Consider the following 26,086-nt stretch of genomic DNA (forward strand, 5'->3'; position numbering starts at 1 on the left):
CAAAAGAGCACCCACCAAAGCCCAGTCTCACCCTCTACCTGCAACTCCACATCTTTGGACTGTGGGAGGAAACCGGAGCACCCAGAGAAAACCCACACAGACACGGGCAGAATGTGGAAACTCCACAGTCACCGGAGGCCAGAATTAAACTCTGGTGCTGAGAGGCAGCAGTGCTAAACACTCTGCCGCTCTAGACTGGTAGTCTGTCTGGCCCAGCTCATTCTTGCACTATTGAAGTTAGCTCTCTTCTCCTTAATTATTCTGACTCTGGATTGTCCATCGTCTTTTTCTGCCATTATCCTAAACCTGATGATACAATGACCACCGTCTTAAAGACACTTTATCTACTTCGCCCACCTCATTGCCCAGAGCTGCTCACCTCATTGCCAGAAACAAAGTCCAACAGTGCCTCCTTTCCTTTGGACTGGGCACAAACTGTAGAAATATCTCTTGAACACAGCTAAGGAACACTTACCCCTCTATCCCAGTCTATATTTGGATAATTTAAATCCCTATATGTACTCTATAATGTTTGCCTCTGTCTACAATTTCCCTGCAGATTTGGGCCTCTACATCCTTCCCACTAGTTGGTGGATCATAAACTACACCAAGCAATGTGAATGCACTAATAATGCATCAGGGAATAAGGTCAAAGCAAGGAATAATGGTCAAAACGTAAAGGTGATTTATCTGAATACACGAAGCAATCGTACCAAGGTAGGCAAACTAATAGAGATAAATGGGTTTATTTAATAGCCTTTAGAGATGTGGTTGTGTAGTAACCAATGTTTAAAAACTAAATATTCCAGAGTATCCGACATAGCGAAGAGACAGGCAAAATGAAGAAGAGGGTGATAGTGCTGATAATTAAAAGATGCAGGGATAATCACGGGAACGGCTCTTCACAGAAGAGCAGGAGGTAGAATCAACATAGGTGAAGTATGAGGGCAGCATGGTAGCATAGTGGCTAGTACTATGGGTTCACAGCACCAGGGTCCTAGGTTCGATTCCCACTTGGGTCACTGTCTGTGCGGAGTCTGTCTGCACGTTCTCCCAGTGTCTGAGTGGGTTTTCTCCGGGTGCTCCGGTTTCCTCCCACAGTCCAAAGATGTGCAGGTTAGGTTGATTGGCCACGCTAAATTGCCCTTAGGTTCGATGGGGTTGCAGGGTTACGGGGATAGGGTGGGGTTAAGTAGGGTGCTCTTTCCAAGAGCCGGTGCAGACTCGATGGGCCAAATGGCCTTCTTCTGCACTGTAAATTCTATGATGATTCTATGAACTGAGAAGGGAAGAAGTTTACATTTGTTATGGGCCACGGTTTACAGAACCCGAGGTGTATCATGGAGTTCATCTGACCCACAACTTTTACTAGATTGTGGTATGGGGAGCACACGGCCGACTCTACAGGTCTGGTACAGCAGAAATGGAAAAGTATTTTTTTAAAAGCAAAACAATGTTTATTCTATGAACTCAAGTTAACCTTTTAAAACATTGTGAACATCTTAGCAACCATTAATTCAAATACAACACCCAAAGATTACAACAGTAAGTAATCCTTTGAGCTTTCCTTTTAACATCCATATGACTTGGAAAACCTTTTACCAGAAGCACATCAGGTTAAAGCCACTACTGTTATTAGTTTTAAATCACCAGGATCGATTTAATCTTTAGATTACAAAGAGAGATTCATACACCTTCTGGCTGTGACTGCAGCTATCTAGCTCTGAAAACGAAACTAAAACACACCCTGCAGTAAACAGCCTAAAACAAAAGTTAAAAAGGTGACAGACAGCCCAGCTCCACCCACTCTCTGACATCACTGCAGGAGTAAATACCCATTTCTTAAAGGTACTCTCACTATAGGTATTTATATACACACCCATTTATAAACACCCATTTCTTAAAGGTCCTCTCACATGACAAGCCTAAAAATAGCTATGCTTTAGGATAATTAATGAAGAAATTGAAACTTGCAGCAAAAGCAATGCAATAGCAGTGGGGGGAGGGGGCATTCATTTACATACAACATGGTCAAATTAAATTAGCACAAATAGTGGAGGGGACACGGTCATGAAATGCATTTGAGACAATTTCCTCGAACAATATGTTGTGCAATGAATCAGAGGTCAGATCTTAATGCAACAAGACAAGGTTAACCAGTAATTTCACAGTAAGGGATCCTTTGTGGAAGAGTGATCATAATAGCATTTCCCGCTGAGTTCAAGAGTGAGCCGCAAGTCCAAAACTACTACAGCATCATACTTAACCGTCAAATACATGTATGTGAAGGTGCATATGTTTAAAGGATTGGAAAATTTTAAAAGGACACTAGATAAAGCAATGGTGAACTTTCAAAAATTATTTCATAATTCTCAATGCATGTTTCAGTGAGAAATAAAAATACCATGTGGCCAACTAAAAAGAGGCTACGGATAGACCAATAGAGGCTTATAATAGTGCCAAGAGTATGAATCGGAGGTCTGGAGAAACCTGCAAAGAATAACTAAATAATCAAGGGGCAGAAAGAATGTGAAATGAAATGAAATGAAAATCGCTTATTGTCACAAGTAGGCTTCAAATGAAGCTACTGTGAAAAGCACCTAGTCGCCACATTCTGGCACCTGTTCAGGGAGGCTGGTACGGGAATTGAACCGTGCTGCTGGCCTGGCTTGGTCTGCTTTAAAAGCCAACTATTTAGCCCGGTGCTAAACCAGGCCGTGTGCATAAATTAAAGCAAGAAATGAAAAGATTGCAAGATTCCACAAGAAACAAAATGAGGGTCCCTTTAAAGGCCAAATGGGGAATTTAAGAGATGTTAAACAAATCTGGCAATAAGGTGAGTTGGTGCTAACTATGGTTTTAGAGTCCTGCACAATGTTCTGACTATGACCCAACTATTCAGTTATACATCAATCACAATATCCTTTGATTCAATGCCAGCATTTTCAGACACTATAGTTTTGGACACTATGGTTGCCTGAAGTCACACTTTCAATCAATTCTAGATTTGCCTCCTGTCGGTGTTCTTCATGGTTTGCCGAACTTTCTGCTTTCCTTTGGTCTGCAAATTTCAACATTGTTGCCAATTTCCAATTACTTGGAAATGCAAAAGAGAGAGTCTAAAACCGACCCTTTTCAACCTTCTAAATTTTAATCTTGATTAACCAACTTCCTATCCATATTGCTATATTTCCTCATACCATACCAAGCGTCTTTATGAGGACATTTTAAAAACATATTGACTACATTCTATCAGCCACTTCAAAACCAATACGACCTATCTAAAACATGCCAGTTGGCTGTCCCCGACGAAGAGGGCTATTTGAAAATGCTAACTAATTTGATAGAGTTATGGTTTGAAGAAATTTTTCTCACGACATTTTGGGCAAACTGGCCTATAGCTTCTCAATTTATCCTCATCTCCTTTTTGGCACTTGGGAACCTTCCCTCCATCCTGAATAATCTGCATGCTCAATCCAGAAGCCTTGTATATTGGATTGAAACATTGTGGGCGGTATTCCCCCCCCCCCCCCCACCCCAACCCCACAACGGGTGGAAGAATCGCCAGGGCGGCCCGTGAATCGCGCCACGCCACCCCGAGCCCCGCTCGCAATTCTCCCACCCCCACAAAACCAGCGCCGCGCGAATCGCGCCAGGCCTCCCGGAGAATCGCCGCAAACAGAGAGCAGCGATTCTCCGGCCTGGATGGGCCGAGTGGCCGCTCCGACATGACAGGTTCGTGCCGGCGCCATCCACCCTTGGTCGCTGCTGGGGCGGGAACTGTGCAGGAATGCTGGGAGGAGGGGGGCCCCCCTCCAATGGGGCCTGCGATCAGAGCCCAATTGGCGGGCCGGCCTCTCCTCCCCCCCTCCCGGGCCTACCTCCTTCCGCGGCCGGCCTCAGAACACCGGCGCCATGTTGGTGAGGGGCCGGCGCGCGCAAGAAGTTCCCCGCACATGCGCAGGATGGCACAACCCAACTGTGCATGCATAGGATTGAGCTGCCCCCATTTGGCGCCGCGTAGGGACATTGGAGTGGCGTGAACCTCTCCAGCATAGTGCTGGCCCCCTGTGGGGGTCAGAATAGGTAGTGCCCGGGAATTGTTCGCACCGTGGCGCGGGCACTTAGTCCCGGGAGCGGAGAATACAACCCTGTAGCTACCAGCCAAACAAGAGCAATGCAAGATGCCCCAATGGTTTTAAATAGCACAAACTTCATTGCATAAAAAGTAAAAACAATTTTGTTTACAATTACATTGCGACCGAGAGCAGTCAGAAGCAGCATGAACCCAGGGAAAACTGTTCATAGTGAATATAAGGAAAGGCTGACATATAAAACAATTACTTTGCATCACTAGAGTCCTGTATACTGAATATGAACAGACCTCATTCAATTAAGGACAGGGATTCATCAAAATCATAAACAAGATAACGGTAATGGAGAAATTAAAAAGCAAGAGCGCCAGATGTTTCCATTCCACTCCTCAGGTCCCAGACTGCGCCCCCCCCAACCAACTATCCAAGGCCCAAAAACACTCATTCCAGTGAAGGAAGGATTTACGTATACTTCTTTTAACCAAGTCAGCTGTGTTTGCTGCTCACAAGGTGGTCACCACTACATTGTTGAGATCAAAGTGCAGAGGGGGTGACCATCTTGCAGAATACCTCACCCGCAAATGGGATGGGGGGGGGGGGGGGGGGCTATCAGTATCCAAGGTTTTTTTTACTTTGTCCACCTTGGGGGCGAGACTGGGTGTTATCTTAGATGGACCTGGGGTCCAGGAATTTGGGTAGGAACATTACATCACAGTGCTAATGGCTGACTCGGGGATGTGAGAGACCCCTGACAAGGTTGTTGACCTGCAAAATGCGGGGCTTGGGGGAGGCCGTCGGGCTGTTCCTGCAGGAGAATCACCTGCAGGTGCGGGACCAGATCAAATTGCAGACGGCTTGGGTGAGCCATGGTTTTCATTCTGAGGTCGATAGTAGGTCAAGGGAGGTAGTGGATTTGGTTCGCAAGAGGGTTCGTCATCAGGTAGGGACGGTGGTGGCCGATCAGGGTGGTCACTACATGATGGTTATAGGTACATTGGAGGGGAAAGCAGTGGTGGTAATGAATGCGTATGCCCCGAATTGGGACAATGTTAACTTCATGGACCGGCTGTTAGCTGCCATTCCGGAGCTGGATTTGATCCAAGGTTAGATCGCTCCTGGTCAGGTTCACTACTTCTTTCAGGAATGGCTACGGTGTTAGCTGCATTTATAGAGGAGTGGGAGGGATGGATCCGGGGTGGTTTGTGAACCTGGGGGTAAGGAGCTTGTTTTTTTCCCCCAGTGCACAAGGAATAGTTCAGTCTGCAAACATAGCCCCGAGCTTCTGGTGACCTGTCTTTTTAATTCTACACTTGCACTCATGTTGATGTTTCTGCCCTCAAGCCCAACGGGTGAAGTTCAACGCAAGCTTCAGAAACAGCACTGCATCCTTCAAACAAGTACTTTACAGCCGTCAGGATTCAACATGGAGTTCAACAATTTCAGACCATAATCTTCAAGCCCATTTCATGTTCTTCCCTTTGCAGGTTTCAATTTTTTTGTTTGTTTTTTGCTTGCATTCAGCAGCACAATTGCACTAGGCATAGCTTTTGTATCTTTGTCTACTCCAAAACCATTCCCTTTGGTCCTGGAAGATCAACACCTCCGACATTCAGAAGAGAAAATGCTGGACAATCTCAGCAAGTCTGGCAGCATCTGCAGGGAGAGAAAAGAGCTAACATTCCTGCTAAGTCCCTGGGTTTCTGTGGCTATGACTGATTTTTCATTCTCACTCCACAGTATACATTTTTCCCACTTTCTCTGTCTGTTAGCTTTGACAAAGAGTCATCGGACTTGAAAGGTTAGCTCTGTTCTCTCCCTACAGATGCTGCCTGACCTGCTGAGAATTTCCAGCATTTTCTCTTTACTTTCAGATTCCATCATCTGCAGTCATTTGCTTTTAACCTCCAACATTCAGTCTCTCTAGTCTTTCACCCCATCACAAACCACAAACCTCCTGTTCTATTACGTTATGTAACCTTGTTATTCATTTGCTTTCTGCCAAGGTGGTCATATAGTTGATGTTCAGTAACACTTAGTTTTCAAATAAAGCAAATACTGTTTATTGAGTAACCATAATAATTAACTATGAGTTTGTTCTCTCTTCATTAACTAAACTATAGATTAAATTAACAAGACTAAATATATATTAACGATGATTAACTGCACCCTAAGCTACCTCTCTCTACCTCTGGTGACTAGTCACTCCAAACACCAAAAGGCGGGAGCTCTCCTTAAGTTCATCTTTTATACCCCTAGCTGGTGCTACTATCTAGTGGTTATCTAGCCGTTACTTCGGTATGTTAACCCTTTACATACATACATATGCAGATCATTACACCTCCCTTTTGTTCTCATCCCACTATGCGTCGCTAACTTTTCCCAATTCTGATTAAAGGTCACACTTGAAATGTTAAATCTTTCTTGCTACAAGTGCTACCATAGCCTGCTGGATACTTCCGGCATTTTGTGTTATATTTATTTATAATATAAAATTTTCCTGACATGGGAACCATTCTTTTAGATTAGAGAATTGCATCTGGTGTTTGTCATTAAGATGATTAAAGGCGGAAACCAGGATATTATAGACCAGCTAGCCCAACAGCTATAGTTGGGAAATTGTCAGAGTCTATAATTAAGGGTGGAGTGATTGAACCTTGTCATTTTAGCTAATCAGAGAGAACCACTTGGATTCAAAGTACACATCTTGGATAATGAACACGATTAACATTTTTGTAGAGGTGACTGAAGTAGTAGACATTGGAATGCCCACTCCCCCACCCTATATCTGCAACTCTACCAAAGCGGCTCATCTTTGGACTGTAAGGGGAAACCGGAGCACCCAGAGGAAACCCACACAGACACAGGAGAAAACCCACACAGACACAGGAGAACGTGCAAACTCCACACAGTCATCAGAGGTTGGAACCGACCCTGGATCCTTGGCACTGTGATGCAGCACTGCTGAACACTGTGGAACTGTGCCACCTCCAAAAGATTCCTTAAAACCTACCTCTATGACAAAGCATTTGGTCATCTGCCTTATACCCAATGTGCCTCTGCTAAATGTGTTTGACAACACTCCTGTGAAGTTCTTACTACGTTAACGGTGCTATATAAACACGTCGGGTAGAGGTTGTCACTGAACTAGCAATCCACAGATCAGGACTAACGATCTGAAGACACGAGCTTAAATCCTACCATGGCAGCTGGGAAATTTAAATTAAGTTGATGAAATAAATCTGGAATTAGAAGCTAGCATCAGTAACAGTGACAATGTAATTACCAGCTTGTCGTAAATAGCCATCTGTTTCACGAGTGACCTTAAGGATAGAAATTGCCTGTCCTCCCACAGTCAGGCCCATAGGTGATTCCAGCCCACAGTGACTTGTTGGATTCGCAAATGCCTTTCAAAATAATCTAGCAATCCAGCTTTCAAAACAACTCATCACCACCATCTTAAAGTGCAATAAACACTGGCCTGCCAATGAATAAGCTGTAGTTGCTAAAATATTCTCAAAGATAAATCTAGCACTGTATTTATGTCAGCTCATTTAAGTAGGGTTAACTCTGGTCCTCATTTTCTCAGCAACTTTCAGTGAATCTTTTTTCAATCATTTTTTAAAGTATTTTTATTTGACAGATTATCATTTTTGTCATACAAAAGCAACCCCAACAATACAAAAAGAACAAACCCAAGCAAACAGAATCACCCCCCCCCCCCCCCTCCAAACAATCAACGGTAACCAACTGCCTAAAGTGCATGAAGAACTAATCCCAACAATTGCCGAACCCCTCCTTCACCACCTCCTTCAGCTTTAACTGCATCTTCTCCAGGGTCAATAAATCCAGCAGGTCGCCTGTCACCCCAAGGCACAGGATGGTGAGACTCATCTCCACCCAACAAGACTAGTCATAGAATTTACAGTGCAGAAGGAAGCCATTCGGCCCATCAAGTCTGCACCGGCTCCTGGAATGAGCACCCTACCCAAGGTTAACACCTCCACCCCATCCCCATAACCCAGTAACCCCACCCAACACTAAGGGCAATTTTGGACACTAAGGGCAATTTATCATGGCCAATCCACCTAACCTGCACATCTTTGGACTGCAAATGATCAGCAAAACGAAGGCCAAGACATCTGCCCCCACACCCGTCTGCAACTCAGGCCAGTTCGACACCCCGAATATGGCTTCCAGGGGACAGGGCTCCACATCCAAGATGCCCGAGATTGTGCTAAACATCATTCTCAAAAACTTTTCCAGTTTTGGGCAGGATCATAGTTTGCAGGGCCCCTCCCATATTGCACAGACATCCTCCACTCCCTCGAACAGACGGCATATCCTTTTTGTGAGGTGCGCCCTGTACTCTACCTTCAGCTGTATCAGCCCCAACCTCGCACACGGGACGGAGGCATTCACCCTCTGCAGCACCACCAATCCCCCTCTCCAGCTCCTCCTCCCACTTTGCCTTAATGCCTTCCATGGACATCCTATATCCTCCTCCAGAATCATCCTGTAGATTGCCAAAGCAACCCCCCCCCCCTCCAACTCCACTGCCGACAGAATGCCTCCAGCAACAAGGGCAGCACGGTAGCATTGTGGTTAGCACAATTGCTTCACAGCTCCAGTGTCCCAGGTTCGATTCCCGGTTTGGGTAACTGTCTGTGCGGAGTCTGCACATTCTCCCGTATGTGTGGGTGTCCTCCCACAGTCCAAAGATGTGCAGGTTAGGTGGATTGGCTATGCTAAATTGCCCTTGGTATCCAAATTGCCCTTCGCGTTGGGTGGGGTTACTGGGTTATGGGGATAGGGTGGAGGTGTGGACCTTGGGTAGGGTGCTCTTTCCAAGAGCCGGTGCGGACGCGATGGGCCGAATGGCCTCCTTCTGCACTGTTTTTAAAAAAAGAAGAAACAAGGAGGCAGGCGCCAGCGGGAAGGTCGGGAAAACCTCCCTGGCAGAGTCCCGTACCTGCAGGTACCAAAACCCTTTCCCCACCCAACCCATACTTCTCCCCTAGCTCCTCTAGGCTTGCAAATCACCAAGGAAGAAATCCTTCATTTCCTTAATCCCCGTAATTTACTGGTGTCGCGTAGAGGGACACCTTACGCTCCAACACCCACCTCCCCCTCACTATCCCCTTTTGCAACCGCGAGCTCCTGAGCGCAATGGCCAAGGGCTCTATAGCCGATGCAAATAGGGGGGGATATAGGGCACCGTCTCGTACTCCTGTGCAGTGCATAATACCCCAAATTCATGCCGTTAGTGCAAACACTCACCATTGGTTCTTTTCACAACAGTTGCACCCACACCACAAACCTCTGCCCAATTCCAAATCTCTCCAGTGCCGCCACTACCACCTCAGTCTTCCTCCCCTCCGCCAGAGCCAGGACCACATTCAACAACCTCCTCACAGTCTAGAACAAGTACCATCCTTCACAAACGCCATCTAATCCTCCCCAGTCAGCTTCGAAAGACACCCAACCAGCTTTCAAGCAATCAACTTTGCAAATATCTTTGCATCTACATTCAGCAGAGATATGGACCTATGCAACGCACAATCCACAGGTTCTTTGTCCTTCTTTAGTAATACGAGATGGAAGGCTGTCCCTACCCATTGCATCCTCAAATATCCCACCATCAACAGCCCCTGCTTGTCCTTAAATTGCTCATAATATTTAACTGGGAACCCATCAGGCCCTGCCACCTTCCCTGTCTGCATCCTCCAATCACCCCCATCTCCTGCCCCCACCGGCTCCTCCAACCCTGCTCTATTCTCCTGTCCCAGCCTCGGACACTCCAACCTGTCCAGGAACTCCCTCATTTCCCGCTCCTTCTCCGGTGGCTCCAACCTGTACAGGTCCCTATAAAACTCCTCAAATATCTTATTGATCTGCTCCGGGATCACCACCAGCTTCCCCGTCCTATCCCATACCCAAACTATTTCCCTCACCACCACCTCCGCCCGGAGCTGGCTGGCCAGCATGCGTCCTGCCTTCGCCCCATACTAGTGGGCAGCCCCCTTCACCCTTCTCAACTGGTGCAACACTTTCTCTGTGGACAATTGGTCAAACCTCACCTGCAACTCCTTTCTCTTGGCCAGGGTCTGAGTCCCCCGCATACCTCCCATCCACCCCCAAAATCACCTCAGTTTTTGGAGTTCTCTTCTCTCCCTATCCACCTTAGCTGAACGAGATCACCTCCCCCCTCACTCCAGCCTTCAGAGCCCGATTGTGAAACCTCCAGTCAATTAAACACCACATATTCCTCAATCACCTCCCAGACCTCATCACAAAAGCTCCAGTCTACTAACAACCCCACACCCACTCTCCATCTGGCCTCTGGCCCATCCCCCTCTCCAAAACCACATGCATGGGCCCTCCACACCCTAAGGCAGGCCCACGACCCGCAGGTTTTGCCGCCTCGACTGGTTCACCAGGTCCTCCACCTTGGTTCTGAGTCCTTTGTTAGCATCCACCACCCTCTGCAGCTCCTCACCCATCGAGGTCAACTGGTCACTGTGCTGCGACAGAGCATCCTCCACCCCGCTTCAGCTTCTCTCCTTATTCCCGTACCTCGGCCTATGTCATAGACACTGCAGCCTTCACCGGGAGGGGATCGCCTCCACCACCCACGCTTTCAACGCAGCCATCATCCCCCTCCGCAGCACCTTCACGTGCTTGGCTAACTGCCTCAAATTCTCCAGCCATCACCTCGGTCAGAGTTTCCACTGTGAGAGCAGAGGTCCCACCCAGCAATCCAGCCTCCACCATCTTTTTCCCTGCCGGACTCACCTGCTCACTCGACAGCAGGCTTTCGGCTTTCTTTATAATAATAATCTTTATTGTCACAAGCAGGCTTACAACACTGCAATGAGGTTTCTCTGAAAAACCCCTAGTCACTACATTCCGGCCTGTTCGGAGAGTTCAGAATGTCCAAATTACCTAATAGCACATCTTTCGGGACTTGTGGGAGGAAACCGGAGCACCCGGAGGAAACCCACGCAGACACGGGGAGACCGTGCAGGCTCTACACAGACAGTGACCCAAGCCAGAATCGAACCTGGTGCTGTGAAGCAATAGTGCTCACAACTGTGCTACCGTGCCGCCCCCCAAAAAAAAGATTTTAAACACAGGCTCCAGCGCAAAGCATTTTGCTCGGCTCCTTCTTACCAGTGCCCTTCGTCTGGGTCTTCAACATTTCCCAGCTTCCTTATAGCTTCCTGCATCAGCTCATTCAAATACTGCCCCTGAAACCAGGCATTAAAGCCCAAAATCCAGAGCTTCCAGCAGGAGTCACACAATGTGCGACACCATCTACATGCCGACACCAAAGTCCTATGTAAGCAAACATAGCTAATATACCTGCACTTTGATTTGATTTGAAGACTGCTAGCAATTATTCTGCCACATGTCCTGACTCTGCATTCTCCAACCTTATGCTCAACCCAAGTCTTATCAAAGGTCTTTGGAAAATCCAGCTAGGAGCTGCAGAGGGTGGTGGATGCTAACAAAGGACTCGGAACCAAGGTCAAAGACCTGGTGAAACAATCGAAGCGGCAAAACCTGCAGATCGCGGGCCTGCTATCCAACTATTGATGTACTCTGTTACCTACTCTTAAATTCACTGAGGTTGATTCTTAAGTTATTGAAACTCCAACATGCCTACGCTGGTGTTTTGATCAATAAAAAACTCTTCCCACGTAACTTCATCAAACCCAAACTTCAAACTCCAACTGCTTATCCTTCTATTACTTTCCCCCCACCTAGATTCCCCATTTGCTCAGTTAATGCCCCAGACCTCATCTGCGACCATCAACCACCGCCCTCTTCGTCTCCCCTACCCCACAAAGCACGCCCCTCTTCCACTCCCACAATGGGGACTCCTCTGAACCCACCCTATTAAATGACTTCATAATTTTTGAAGATCTCCATTTGGTCACACGAGACATCCCTTTTCTAGAATAGAACCTCACCGCCAGTTAACTGGGTTCCTTTCTAAACAGGTGTTGTTCCTGCCAGACTGAGATTAGTGTTACTCCCATACTTCTGTCACCTTCAATAATTTTGTTTTAACATACCAGTGCGTCCAACAAAACAAAACCAGCCATCGAAATCTGTTTATGATTCTGTACCATTCAGTACTACCCAAGTTTCCTCCTTTGAAATAAACCCCAGTTAAAAGGATAAGTTTACTCAGGTGTTTTCCCTTGTGGAACTACCCTTGCCTCCACAACAGTGGTTACACCTTCCTAACATTCAGGAATCGATATGTAATGTCATCTCTTTAGTTGCTGTCCCTCATTACGTGCATTGTTATTTAATGGTGAAACTGAGCACTGTGACAGTGTCAGGCTGAGTGATCACTGCTTTATAACTGAATCATAGTTCCCTGATTTGTAACCAAAGGCTACAATGCACGGAAATCAATAGCATTATAACAGACTTCAAGACCAGCTGATTAACTGTAAAACGATGACTCTTTAGATCAGAGAAAGGCAAATTGGAATATTTTCTTATGGTTAGTCTAGGAGCTATGGCAAAGCAAAATATTTAAGTATTCATGTGGACAAGTAGCTTGAGGGCTAGTGTCCTGGTACAAATGGTTTGCCAAAAGTTGCCATTTATCTCATTGGTGGTGCAATGCAAAAGCAAGTGATGCTCCAGTTATCCAGAGCCTTAGTTAGACCCCGTCTAGATTGCCACATTAAGTTGTTCCCAATGGAACATTAAGATCTATTGGTCTACAATACTAATTCACCAAAGGATATTATAGCATTAAGGATTAAATTACAAAAGCAGGTTGCATAAACTTGGGTTTCAATTCCCTTGACTTCCGATATGTTGAGGGGTGATCTAATCAAGGTGGGTAAATCGAGTCGATACCGATCAGCCATTATCTAATACTATAGAAAAGTGGACTCCACTTAAGAATGACCTCCAAGTCTCCAGGTGCACAAGGAAAGGAAATACACTTCACTTAGTTGGTGAAAAACACAGAAAACATTTTAAGTATACAGAAACAAACAGGAAATACTGGAGATGCGCTGCATTGTGAAGAGGGGGAAAGACGGAAGAAACATGCATCATAACGGAAATCAAACCCAAATTCATCTCAATCCGCTTCCCACCCCAAAAGGTGAGTCGCAATCTTATGGAAACCCGATCAACTTCACATTCCCCTTTAAGTCGTACATTATCCCGCCTGAGATATAGATGCAGTCATTTCTACATTGGTGCTATTTCAACCCTGCAATTCCATCCAGAGTATCATCAGCTCAAGGACCATGCTCATGCTGGGAGGTCCATGGCCAACCCCTCAGGTCACCTTACAATGGGCATTAAATGGGGCCATTGCATGCACATCCTGAAACCAATAACAGAAAATCTAATTTGCCGTTGTTTTTCCAGCACTCTCATCTTTGCCACAGATTTGCTGTATTTCTCCTCCAGATTTCATCTCGTGTCTGTTGATTTTCCTGATCTATTTTCTTTTCTCGTCTTCCCAAACTTCCAGTTATTTTTGTGTACATTTGCTATTTCCACAAGCCATGTTTCCCAGCAGAATCCTAGCCCCCCCCATAACTTATTTTGCCCTTAATTCCCAGCCTTTCAACTCATTCCATTTTTTGAACTACATTCCCAACACCCTTCATAATCATGCTTCACTCCTTCCATTCCTTAATTCTGTATGACTTGTTTTCCTCAGTCCCTATTTTCTGCGCTTTCATTCCCTCCATTCAAAAAAGACATTTTCCCAACATATTCCCATTTCCCGAGTCACCTTCAGTATTTACTCGTATTCTCTCTATTCCACACACCTTTCAGGCTTTCCTTTATAGTTCACCCCTTAAATTCTCGGTTATTTTCCTCCACATTTCAGTTGAAATACTCCCGAAATATTGTTTTCTCCCAACGTTGAGTGTTTGAGGTGTTCTGGTAAACCCTCACACCTCCCTTCTCTCCCCCCGCCCCCAACCACTTCACCTCCCCATATTCTCCCCCTTCCCCATTCTCAGTTATGTTTTCTTCATTCCCAGCATTTCTCCAATGCCTTTCCCGCAAATCAATATTTTAGCCCTGCTGCTCTCCCCTCGTCAGCCGTTATCCAGGTGTTTCCAGCTTTGGCATACATTTCACTGCTGTTGCTAAAGAGTTAATGTGACAAGAGGCATGGGATGAAATCTGAGAGATCACTTGTTTGATTTTAAAGTTGCTGTCAGTGTCGTAGTTTGCTCACTCACCAGAAAGATCCTGTAGGCATCGATGCGTCTAACCGATCCCCAGCAAGGGTCTGTATCATTGTGCTTTATTTTGCTGTCGGCACTGCATGACTGATTCCCACTATGAGAAAAGGGAGACAGTGAATTCCTGTCCCATAATTAGCATAAAATATAGTTTGGGGCCAAAAACAGAATCCACTTTGTCAAAACCATTTTGTTTTTTTTATCCAATACACAGGAGAAACATTCAAAAACAATATTATCCACATGAGTTGTGAGACGGTCCCACTGCCTGAGATTTAGACTGAAGGTCACTGTACTCAGTGTCACATTGCCTCCCCACAAAGCATTTAAATAAATTGTTCAACCTTTTAAACAATGCAACTTTATTGATTTAGTAACAAATTAATCAGTTTAAAATTAGTCAATTCAGCTTGAACACAGTGACATTTTATTAATCTGTTGCTGCAATGATTTATACAAGAATTTCCAAAAACTGGAATGTTTCCAGTCCTAACTGCATCATTGAGTGTGTTAAGGACAGTAACTGGGAAGGACAAGGCATTGGCATCCGTGCAGACGATAGCAGTCTGGGTCCGAGGTCTGAGATTTCGGAAACCAACTAGAAGCCACCTGCTCAACAGAAACGGTCACCCGACAAAACAGAAACCAAGTCATCTACTTTTGTGTGTAGTTGGGCAGAGAACAGAGGCAGCCATTCATTCCTTCGAGTCAGTTATGTATTCAGTTAGACCAGACCAGAGCTGACCTGTATCTTCCGTCCATCGACCCAACTTGATCACCATCTATTATGAAGAGGCAGCACAGTGGCAGTGGTTAGCACTGCTGCATCACAACATCAGGGACCCAGGTTCAATTCCAGCCGTGTGTGCATGTGCGCGAGCGAGTGCACTTTCTCCCCATGTCTGAATGGGTTTCCTGTGGGTGCTCGGTTTCCTCGCACAGTCCAAAGATGTGCAGGTTAGGTGGATTGGCTGTGCTAAATTGTCCCTTAGTGTCCAAAGGTTAGGTGGGGTGCACTTTCAGAGGTGTAGATTTGATGGGCCAAATGGCCTCCTTCTGCACTGTATGTACTCTATGATCTTTGCCGTGCAAAAATCCACATCTCAGGTTTGACATTGTCATTTGACACCCGTCATCAACAGCTTTTTCGGGAAAGAGTCCCTAATTTCCAACTCCTTTTGTGACTAAATCCTTCCAGACATCCCTTCCATGTGGAAAAGACACAGTTATCCATGATGATGAACATGAGCATTTCTTCCAGGTTTTAAATCACTATTGTGTCAGGTGGCAGACTAAAAGCAATTCAGCATGTCACTGATGAAAGCCAATGGTATGGAGAATCCATCTCAGAAGGGAGTACGCAGAAGTGCCTTCCCTTACAGCATTCATCTTGGAAGATGATTCCAAATACCAGCTTTGTTTTCAGTTTGAAGTAGTTTACTCCTACCAAGAATGGAGGAATGTGGGAACACGGCTTTGCCACTGCATCCACGAAGAAATATAGATGTCTGTGCTGTATTGTTCTATGTTCAACATTCTGTAAAAAGGACAGGGTAAATCTTTTCCAAATAGCTTTCAAAAAGTGGAGCTCGCTCATTTAAGGTTTTAACTTTAATTGAAATGAAATTCAGCTGTAACCCCCAGGGTGTAAAATGCTGCAGAAGCATTTCATTACCTTCCCATTAGAACCATAGAATTCTTAATACAGAAGGAGGCCATTTAGCTCACAGAGTCTATACTGACCCCAAAGGGCACCCTACACAAGTCCACTCCCCCGCCCTAACCCCTAACAACCTACACATCCTTGCAGACAAAGGGGCAATTTTGCACAGCCAATCCACCTGACCTGCACATCTTTGGACTGTGGAAGGAAATTGGAGCACTCGGAGGAAACCCACGCAGACACTGGGAGAAAGTACAAATCCACGCAGTCACCCCAGGAATTGAAGCTGGATCAATGGCGGTATGAGGCAGCAGTGCTAACAACTGCCACCCATTACTGCAAACCAAATGAGTTGTATGAGAAACCACAAGTTTGATCATAGATTTTGCGTGTCATCTAATTGTCCTGAAAGTCAATCTTTTCTTAAACGGAATATAACTTCATAACCATATCTTTTTCCAAGTCAAATCGGTAAAAAATCTCAAGGTTATGCTCATCCATTCAATTAGTGTGATGCGAGTTAGATGCACCCAGTATCAGCAGGGACCACTTCCAGGTTGACCATTCAGCGAGTCAAACCTCAGCATCCAATGTTGAAACAAGAATCAGAAAAAAATATATATCTTCCTGAAGTCAATCTACAACAGTGAGAGCCTGAAATAGAAGTCAGTGGAAATAGGACAGCCATAAAACAGAAGTCTTTATTTCCTATCATCGAGGAAGAGACTAACTGTTTATAGTCTGAGGCCTGAACACAGTCAGACAAGGTTTAGTGCCACGTGAAAGCAAAATACTGTGGATGCTGGAAATCTAAAAAAAAAAAAACAGAAAAATGCTGGATAAACGCAGCAGTTCTGGCAGCACCTGTGGAGAGAAACAGAGTTAACGTTTCTAAATGATCCTTTTACAGTGCCAGTTTGTTCAAAGCTTCTAATTTAAGTGAATTTAATACACAGAGAGTACAATAATTTGATGTCTCAAGTGAAAACTATGCAAAAACATTTTCATGGAGGCAACAGAAAGTTGAGTTGGGAACTTGCAAACTTGGCAGACTGGTTCCTTTTAAAGGGCTACAGCCCAAAATGTTTAAATTCTGTGGAGGCAGGGTCAAGACAGAGTTGGGGCCTCCAGAGGCAGACCGAAAAATGAAATCAAACTTCACTCAAATACACCATATTGAAAAAAACTTACCTTCCAAAACAATCAACTCCCAAAAAAATTAAAATCTGTCAAAGAGGTCAATGTGTTATAAAAACATCTATTTCACTAACCATAAAGACAGCTGGACTCTTAATAGTCTCTTAAAACTATCAAAATATCTATTCAGGCCCCTGCTGAGATACATAGTCTGGATCTTTCAAAACTCAGCTAAGCTTTCATAATGGGCTCAGCTGTCATAACCATTCAAGCTCAGACCAGAGGGCCTATCAAAATTGTAAAATGGATGGTTAAGTTTTTCTAAAGGTACAACAGACAGCCTGTTAACCAGCAGCACCTATTTTCTCTAATTGACAGGTGAAGTTGCTAGTACCCAATTATTTGTTGTCCAATTTAAGCGAAAATTTAGCATGGCCAATCCACCTAACCTGCACATCTTTGGGTTGTGGGGGTGAAACCCACGCAGACATGGGGAGAATGTGCAAACTCCACACGAACAGTGACCCAGGGCCGGGATTCGAATGCGCCACCGTGCTGCCCTCGTTTTCCATTTTTGAAGTGCTCAGAGTATTGAATTCACTTCACATTAATGTTCCCAAGCAGTTTTTTCCTTCCGATTTGAATGCATAACACTTTTAACAATAGGAAAAGCACCAACTCAAACAATACTGGTGAATGCAATCGTGAACGCAATGGTCTTGCAAGACATAGCCCTGTAATCAATAACTGCAGTAAAAGCATACCTACCTTACAATACAGCAGCTAATATTGAAACTGAAAGAACAATTTTGATTATATTTCAAAGCCTGCCAATGAAAGAATTCCAAGTGCAAGTGAATGTTCTTTTAGACTCCCACTTGAAACTAGCATTTTTCAAAGGCTCATGCCTCCCAAAGGCAATGAATCACTTTCACTTACTAAAATTGCAGGGAGATTTGAACTGTCCACCCTTGCACGAGAGCCAAACTGGAGTGCTGAATGTGCATCATCTATCCAAGATGATCAAGGTTCCACACAATTATTACAATGTCTTTGTTACAAGCTCCACCTATCCCTTGTTTAATGCTCGGTCCAATGTATGACTCGGGGTTGTCCAAAATACAGCCTGCAGGCCACAATCCAGCTTGCCATGCCTCGCCATCCAGTCCTTGGACTCCGTTCAAAATACAGGCAAGTGGAAATGACAGATCTGCCAGGAGCTGCTGGTCCAATCATGAGCAGCTTTTCTCTCCTGTGTTTGCTACCGATGGGCGAAGTTGTGAGATGATCAATAGCAATAGCTGGAGAGAAACAGTCTACGATGAGAGGAAGTGTGAGCAGTGTGCAGGCAAGTGGCCATGGTGCATCTGTGCTCCTCCTTTGGCCGCACTCTCCCTCTCTCACCCTCCTGCGCAGGCACTGGCTTCCTAAAGGCGCATAGCAGCCAAGGTGGCCAAGAGGGCTGAGCAGGCCATGAGGAATAGCAGTTGCAGCAACAGCAGCCACCAGGCCACCCACCTGGTGCAGCTGGAGCCACAGGCTGGGCGAGTGAGAAAGCACATGTTGCTACTTTCAAAACCCAGAATTCCTCCACAGCAGCAAAATGTCCAATCTCATAGGTCCAGGTGGAGCATGAGCAAGTTCCAGAGTGCAAGCGCACAAGACAGCAAGGGTGTGTGAGAGTTTAAGAGTGAACAAGAACCCTGAGACTTCATGTTTAACGTTGTGCCAAGCTTTATCTTTCCAAAATTAGCTCTTGGCTATTTGAATGAGGAAAGAATTGAAATATGACCCCACATGAGAAAAGGTTGGACAACCCTGGCATAACTGTGGCTATAAAAGACTTTGCAAGAACATGGACAGGTTTGGCGGAACGGATGGAGACACCGATGAAATTCAATACCGGGAAGTATGACATTTTACCATACATTCTACTTCCTGATCTTCAGAACCAAGATCCATTCTCAACTGTCCTTATGTCATCCTTTACTATGAAGTTTTTTACTCCTCCTTTCCACATGCCAACTTTGAAACTCTGTACTCCCTGGAATATTTATTTCCCAACCATGACCACCTTATAACCAGATGGGTTATGGGAATTAGGATTAAACCATTTGTCTCTATTTCTGATACTAACTCATCCATCTTATTCTGAATACTTAATACATTCAGACAAAGCCTTTAATCCCATTTCTTACTTTTTTAAAAAACTTTTCTTTCTACAGGGACTTTATTTGATGATAACTCTCTTCCTGTCCCACCCTGAATCGCTATACTGCCTTGACTTTTCTCCTTAGATTTCCAAATCTCCCTTCACCTGACCTCTTCTTTTGCCTTTTAGTACAAAGTCTTAATGTAAAGTTATACAATTGGGTAGAAAGAATAAGCAGAGGCAATATAAAAGATAAGGGTTTCATTCGAAATGGGATGCAGGAACAAAGATAACCAAGGAAAGGTGCAGAAATCATTCAAGGCACCAATGCAGGTTGAGAAAGCGATTAAAATTGAGAATGGGGGCAGCACGGTGGGTTAGCCCTGCTGTCTCACAGCGCCGAGGTCCCAGGTTCAATCCCGGTTCTGGGTCACTGTCCGTGTGGAGTTTGCACAGACATTCTCCCAGTGTTTGCGTGGGTTTCGCCCCCACAATCCAAAGATGTGCAGGGTAGGTGGATTGGCCACGCTAAATTGCCCCTTAATTGGAAAAATGAATTGGGTACTCTAATGGGGTCCTGGGCTGAATGAAAATGGACAGAGCACAAAAGCAAGGAAATTATGATGTGGAGATGTCGGCGTTGGACTGGGGTGAGCACCGTAAGAAGTCTTACAACACCAGGTTAAAGTTTGTTTCAAACACTAGCTTTCGGAGCACTGCTCCTTCCTCAGGTGAATGGAGAGGTATGTCCAAGGAAATTATGACATACCTGCATAGGACAATGGTTTGGTCACAACTGGCGGAGTGTCCAATTCCCAGCACCACACATTAGGTAGGAGTCAGTGCAGCTTTTAGAGAATGCGTAGGAACAGTTTACGAAAATTATTCCACGGGTGAGGAACTCAATTTCAAGGATATGTCGGAAAAGTTGGGGTGTTCATCAAGAAAAGATGGTTGAGAGGGGATTTGAAAAGGTGTTCAAAATCATGAGTGGTCCAGACAGTAGTTAGAAGAACCGTTCCCATTAGAAGGATCGAGAACCCAAGGACTCGATTTTAAGGTGAATGACAGAAGAATCAACTGTGACGTGAAGGGAAACTTTTCTAGGCAGCGAGTGGTTCGGATCTGGAACGCACTGAGAGTTGAAGATAATTAAATTGGATTAGAACCTGAAGAGATAAAAATTGCAAGGCCTCAGGGAGTGGGGCTAGCCGATTTGCTCTTGCAAACAGTCAGCATGGACACGGCATGCCGAATAAACTATGCTGTAACCATGTGATTCCTTTCTCAGAACGGCCAATAAATCTGCATCAAACAACCCCATCAGGCAGTGCATTCCAAATCTTAAACTGTTGCATAAAAACAAGCTCATCCTTTGTCGCCTCTGCTTCTTTTCCACCTTTAACCTCTGCCCGGTGGTCATTGACCCTTCAACCAATGGAATAAATCTCTATGTGCTCTATCCAAACTCGTATTTTAAATTTCTCCATCACCCCTTAGTCTTCTTTGCTCCGAGAACAATTGTAGCTTCTCCAGTCTAGACATGCAACTACAATCCCTTATCCCTAGGACCACTCTCTGCAAAGGTTTCAAGTCCTTCCTGAAGTGTTCAGCTAGGACTGATCTAGAGTTTTAATTTCCTTCTGTTTTTTGCCCCCCTCCAGACATCATGAGACTTTTCCCATTAAAAATCAGTCCACATTTAGGTTATAAATGAACACTGCCTGCTGATATCCTGCTGTTTCTGTGTGCAGTGTAATTAAAACTCTCAAATATAAATGAATATGGCCAGACAATGCCGCTGGCCTGTGACATTACTCCCACGGGTGGGATGAAGGTGCAAGTTTCGAACCACTGGAGACAGACACTGTCCACTGATGCCACAAGTGTGACTGCCTGATCTGATCATGTTAATTCCACTTCTATTGCTATGAACATTGGGGTTAATGAGAGCTGCACATCTTTAACCTTACTTTGCAATTTGAGACATAATTAACAACACAGGCCAAAGCATGGTTAACTATTAGAATCTCAATTTCGCAGCTGCCAGCAAACTGGAAATGAGTATTTTTGCTGCTAGACGGAAATTGCATTGAAACTAACAAGATGAAATACTAATGGTTATTCTGCTTTTATCCCCATAATCAATTTTCTTTTGTCTCATCTTCTTTGTTATAAACTAACTGCATGGACCATTCATCAGAAAATTGGAAAAATTAAGATTCAAGAGGTCAGCAACAATCTCACTGACATTGCAGCTAAATGAAGGGCAAGAGCATCAATCGAGCACTTACCAGACGACTTCAGTGAGGGAATATGGGACAGCAGCTGCGTAGATAGCCAGATCCCCATAGAGGTAGATTATGATGCAGATGTAGAACATGTTGACTCCCACTGTGGGGGAAACAAACAAAACAAATTAAAGATGCTGCAACCCATATGTGTTCTCAAACCTTTGTACAAAGACAGATGCTCTTCGCTGCCACCAACTTTATTTTCAGTTATTGGCATTTGATACTGAAGTGAGTGATGCCAAGAATGACCTGTGCAGCAATCTGTCCTTTTTGTCTTTGTGGTTATGAGAGATTATTCACCATGGAAACTGCCAAAAGTGAAATGGGTAACTTTCCTCCAGCGCTGCAGATTCTTTTAAGTAAATTACGAAAACACACCATTTATGATGCATTTTCAGGGTGGAATAAAACACTGCAGACCGCACACTGGTAATGGGGTCCTCCATTGAGTAAACAGTACTACCTAATTAACAGCAGCTAAGCATCCAAGATTTGGTCACCGGAGCTGAAATAATTGATATCAGGCAGAACAATGGTTGACCACTACAGGTCTTCAATGCCACGGGGCAGAAAGAAAATGCCAGCCAGTACTCCTGCTTACATCTTTATCAAGAGACTTTTCAAGGGACATGGGCTAGGTCAGCAATTATTGTTCCATCCCAAACTGCCCTTGAGAAGGTGTTGGTAAGTTTGCCTTCTTGAACCGCTGCAGTTCATATGATGTAGGTGCATCCACAGTACTGCTAGGGAGGAACTGCCAGGATTTTGATCCAGCGACAGTAAAGGAATGGTGATATATTTCCATGTTTCCAGGATGATGAATGGCTGGGAGGGAAACTTCCAGGTGGACTTCTACATAGGTGAATATTAGATCTGGATAGAATTGGGTTCAGCCGCAAATACCCCCAAATGCCAGGCTTAGAGACTAAATGGCCACTTGAAGCAGAAAAGGTTGCCAGAATCCTTAAAATGAGCTCTGAACAGGTCAATGGCTATATGAAAACACATTAGAAAAGCTTCAGACGACAAAAACATCCAATTCAAAGCTACTGCCACAGTACGTGGTTATTAACCAAACCAGATACATGAACAGAGAAAATGAAGCAGGCAGTTCAGTCCTCAAGTCTGCTCCGCCATTCAATATCATAGCTGACCCGTTGGCGTTTATAGTTCTACATGCCTATTTACCCCAACAACCTTGTTTAAAACAAAATTAGAAAAAAATTGCATCAAACAAACAAAAGTAGAAAGGTTACTCTAGATATCAATATAGCATAGGTACAGCACAAAGGGAAAAAAATAGGCATTACATAACAGGGAACCAACATGACCAGATAAAATCAGGGACAAAAGCCCCAATATGTTCCTTCCACGGGTAACTGACCTGTCTGTACCCAAACAGGATACAGGCAACATTACAGACCTACATCTCACCCATAGCTTCAAAACAAAGGACAGAACAAAACAAAAAAAATACCCCAAGAACCCGAGACCAACTCTTACAGCACAATTTAGACTCCCCTCCAGAACAGGACCAGAACAGGCAGCCATCCTACACCTTTGAGGTGGCAAAATGACGACAACAACAAAGGCAAAAGATGGATCCGACACAACCAAACTTTAATACTCAGCCAAGGGTCTCCAATAGAACAAGCAAAAAGGGAGCAAGAATAAGAATCCGAACTTCCATAATTCCATCTCAGCCCCAGATCAAAGGACAAAACCGGACCATCAGTATCACCCTCAAGAGGACAAATGGATATTGTGGGGCCAAGCACCCAACTTCCTCCAGCCACCATGAATCAGAGGATTCTGAAATGACCAACAAATCACGGTACACAGTAAAAGCCAGGTCAACCAAAAAAATACTAACGGATGTGGACAAGGACAAAGATTGAAAGACGAGTAGAGTCAGAACTGTTTGCGCATTCATCACGCAAGATGTGGTCTCACCAATGCCCTGTACAACTGAAGCACCACCTCCTTACTTTTCTGTTCAATTCCTCTCGATTTAAGGATAGCATTCAGTTAGCTTTCTTAATTACTTGCTGTATCTGGATACTAACTTTGTGACTCATGCACTAGAACACCCAGGACCCGCATCTCCGTAATGGCTATCAGATCATATGCATTTACTTCAATGTGCATTATCAATTCATTTACTTTGCCATGAATGCTACATGCATTCAGATACAGAACCTTTCATTATCTTTGTACCATCTATTCTTGATTACTGGTGTATTCTTAGGTTTTAACTCTATCCCTCCTACTATTCTATGATCCTCATATCCCATTTTATTATGGTCTCTTGCCTTGAATCTACCCCTTGGCTTGCTACATCTGTCTACGCAAGCTGAACTCTGGTACAAGGCAGACAACAAAGCCTTTTGCACTCTCGCTCTTTGTTGCGGAGAGCAGCATCTATCCCCCTCACTATACTGTCCTCTACTACGACATTCCCGTTCGCTCCACGGGCTTGAAAAACTTCCTGTACCATGGTGCCAAGGCCAGCCTGCTCATTCACCTTGCAGACCTGAACTCTCCAGCATTTTTGGTCTCCCATCAATGCAGCATCTTGACTCATGTCTCCTTCTACTCAGACATCTGGACTAGACTGGTCTACCATTGAAGTTCAATGCACACTTGGGCAGTGCTTCGCAATTGAGCTGCACAGTCCAAAATAATTAGCTATTCAATATTACAGACATGCTTCATAAATAATATCAGTCACCGTCCCTCGAATATTTGATTATATTTCATGGACCAATAACCATAGATAATTCATCAAGGGCACACAAAGATCAGAGTTTGTAACTGAAAATGTCAATAATAATCCTGAGCGGGGAGCAAGATAGTGATTGTCTTTGACTTTTATTAAGCATTTTTATTATGTACATCAAGGGATATGGATCAAAGGTGGATAAATAGAGTTCAAGTACAGATCTAGCCATGAACTAATGATTACCAGGTTTGCAGCGCTACTCCTGTTCCCATGTATTACAAATGTGCCACCCTTCAATACGTCTTACGGCGTAAGGAGTCTGGGAAAGTGGAGGAGGAGAAATCAGAGCACAGGAGGGCACTTCTAGGGAACACCAAGGCCAGAATGCTGTTGTCACCAGTGAAGAAATGGTACTCACTGTCCATTATTACAGCTTCCTACAATTGTGTGGTTTTTCATGACAATTTAGTTACCAGGAATCTATACTGGCACTGGACCCTCTATTGGGGAGCTGTGGCTTAAAACCAGGACAAGCCCCTATATGAACACGGAGATAAAACCAGCCACCTGCTGGCACACCAGCTGAGAAAGCAGGCAAACACTAGACCGATCGCACAAATTAGAGACAACAGAGGCACATTGGAAACAGACCCATAAAAGGTCAACAAAACCTTCGAGCATGGGCTGGAGGCGGGCCCAAAAAAGGGGATGGCTGATCGGTGTGTGTGTGTGTGGGGGGGGGGGGGGGGGGGGGGGGGGGGGGGGGGGGGGTCGCAGGCAATGAGCCCCCCAACTAGGCTGATCACCTGGAACGTTCGAGGGTTAAATGGGCCGATCAAGAGGGCACGTGTGTCCTCGCATCTTAGGGGACTGAAGGCGGACGTGGTAATGTTGCAGGAGACGCACCTTAGAGTAACTGACCAGATTAGATTGAGAAAAGGTTGGGTCAGGCAGGTCTTTCACTCGGGACTGGATTCAAAGACTAGAAGGGTTGTGATCCTGATCAATAAGGGGTGGTGTTTGAGGCGGGTAGAATACACTCGGATGTGGGAGGTCGGTACATTGTGGTAAGTGGGAAACTCTAGCGGTGCAGGTGGTATTAGTAAATGTGTATGTGCCAAATTGGGATGATGTGGAGTTTATAAAGAGGATGCTGGGGAAGATACTGGAACTGAACTCGCACAGGTTAGTCGTGGGAGGGGACATCAGCACAGTTAGGGGGCAACAGGGTACCCTGTACTCAGGGTACTCAGTGATCACAATCTCAGGTCATGCTCCGCACTGGGTTGACCTGCAGGTTAGTAAAGACAGTAACCAGCGCCTACACTGGAGTATAGATGTGGGACTTTTGGCCGACGAAGGGGTATGTGAACAGCTGAGGAATAGTATACAGAACTACCTGCAGTTCAATGACATGGGGGAAATTTCAGCAGCGATGGTGTGGGAAGCACTGAAGGCGGTGGTCAGAGGGGAGCTGATCTCGATACGGGCCCATAGGGAGAAGGTGGACAGGGCAGAGAAGGACCGACTGGTTAAGGAGATACTACAGATTGATAGGAGGTATGCGGAGACCCCAGAGGCAGGGCTTTTAAGGGAACGGCAGAGGCTATAGGCGGAGATATGCATGTTAACCACAGGGTGGGCGATGGAGCAGCTGAGAAAGGAGGGGGGGGGGGGGGCGATCTAGGAGTATGGAGAGAAGGCCAGCAGAATGCTTGCACAGTAGCTTAGAAAGAGGGACTCAGCCAGGGAGATAGGGAAAGTAAATGACGGAGATGGG

General features: G+C 45.0%; 1 protein-coding gene across 2 annotated transcripts in view; it reads right to left on the minus strand.

Moving 5' to 3' along the window:
• tmem104 (transmembrane protein 104) overlaps positions 1–26,086 on the minus strand; it is a 230,228-nt gene that overhangs the window by 122,276 nt on the left and 81,866 nt on the right. For both annotated transcript variants that reach the window (XM_038777287.1, XM_038777288.1), the window contains exons 7-8: positions 21,585–21,684; positions 14,336–14,435 (exon numbers count right to left, since the gene is read on the minus strand). In XM_038777287.1, the coding sequence (XP_038633215.1) occupies positions 14,336–14,435; positions 21,585–21,684 (200 nt within the window). The remainder of the gene's footprint in view (positions 1–14,335; positions 14,436–21,584; positions 21,685–26,086) is intronic.

This window comes from Scyliorhinus canicula, chromosome 18, assembly GCF_902713615.1.
Source record: "Scyliorhinus canicula chromosome 18, sScyCan1.1, whole genome shotgun sequence".
Lineage (NCBI taxonomy): Eukaryota > Metazoa > Chordata > Chondrichthyes > Carcharhiniformes > Scyliorhinidae > Scyliorhinus > Scyliorhinus canicula.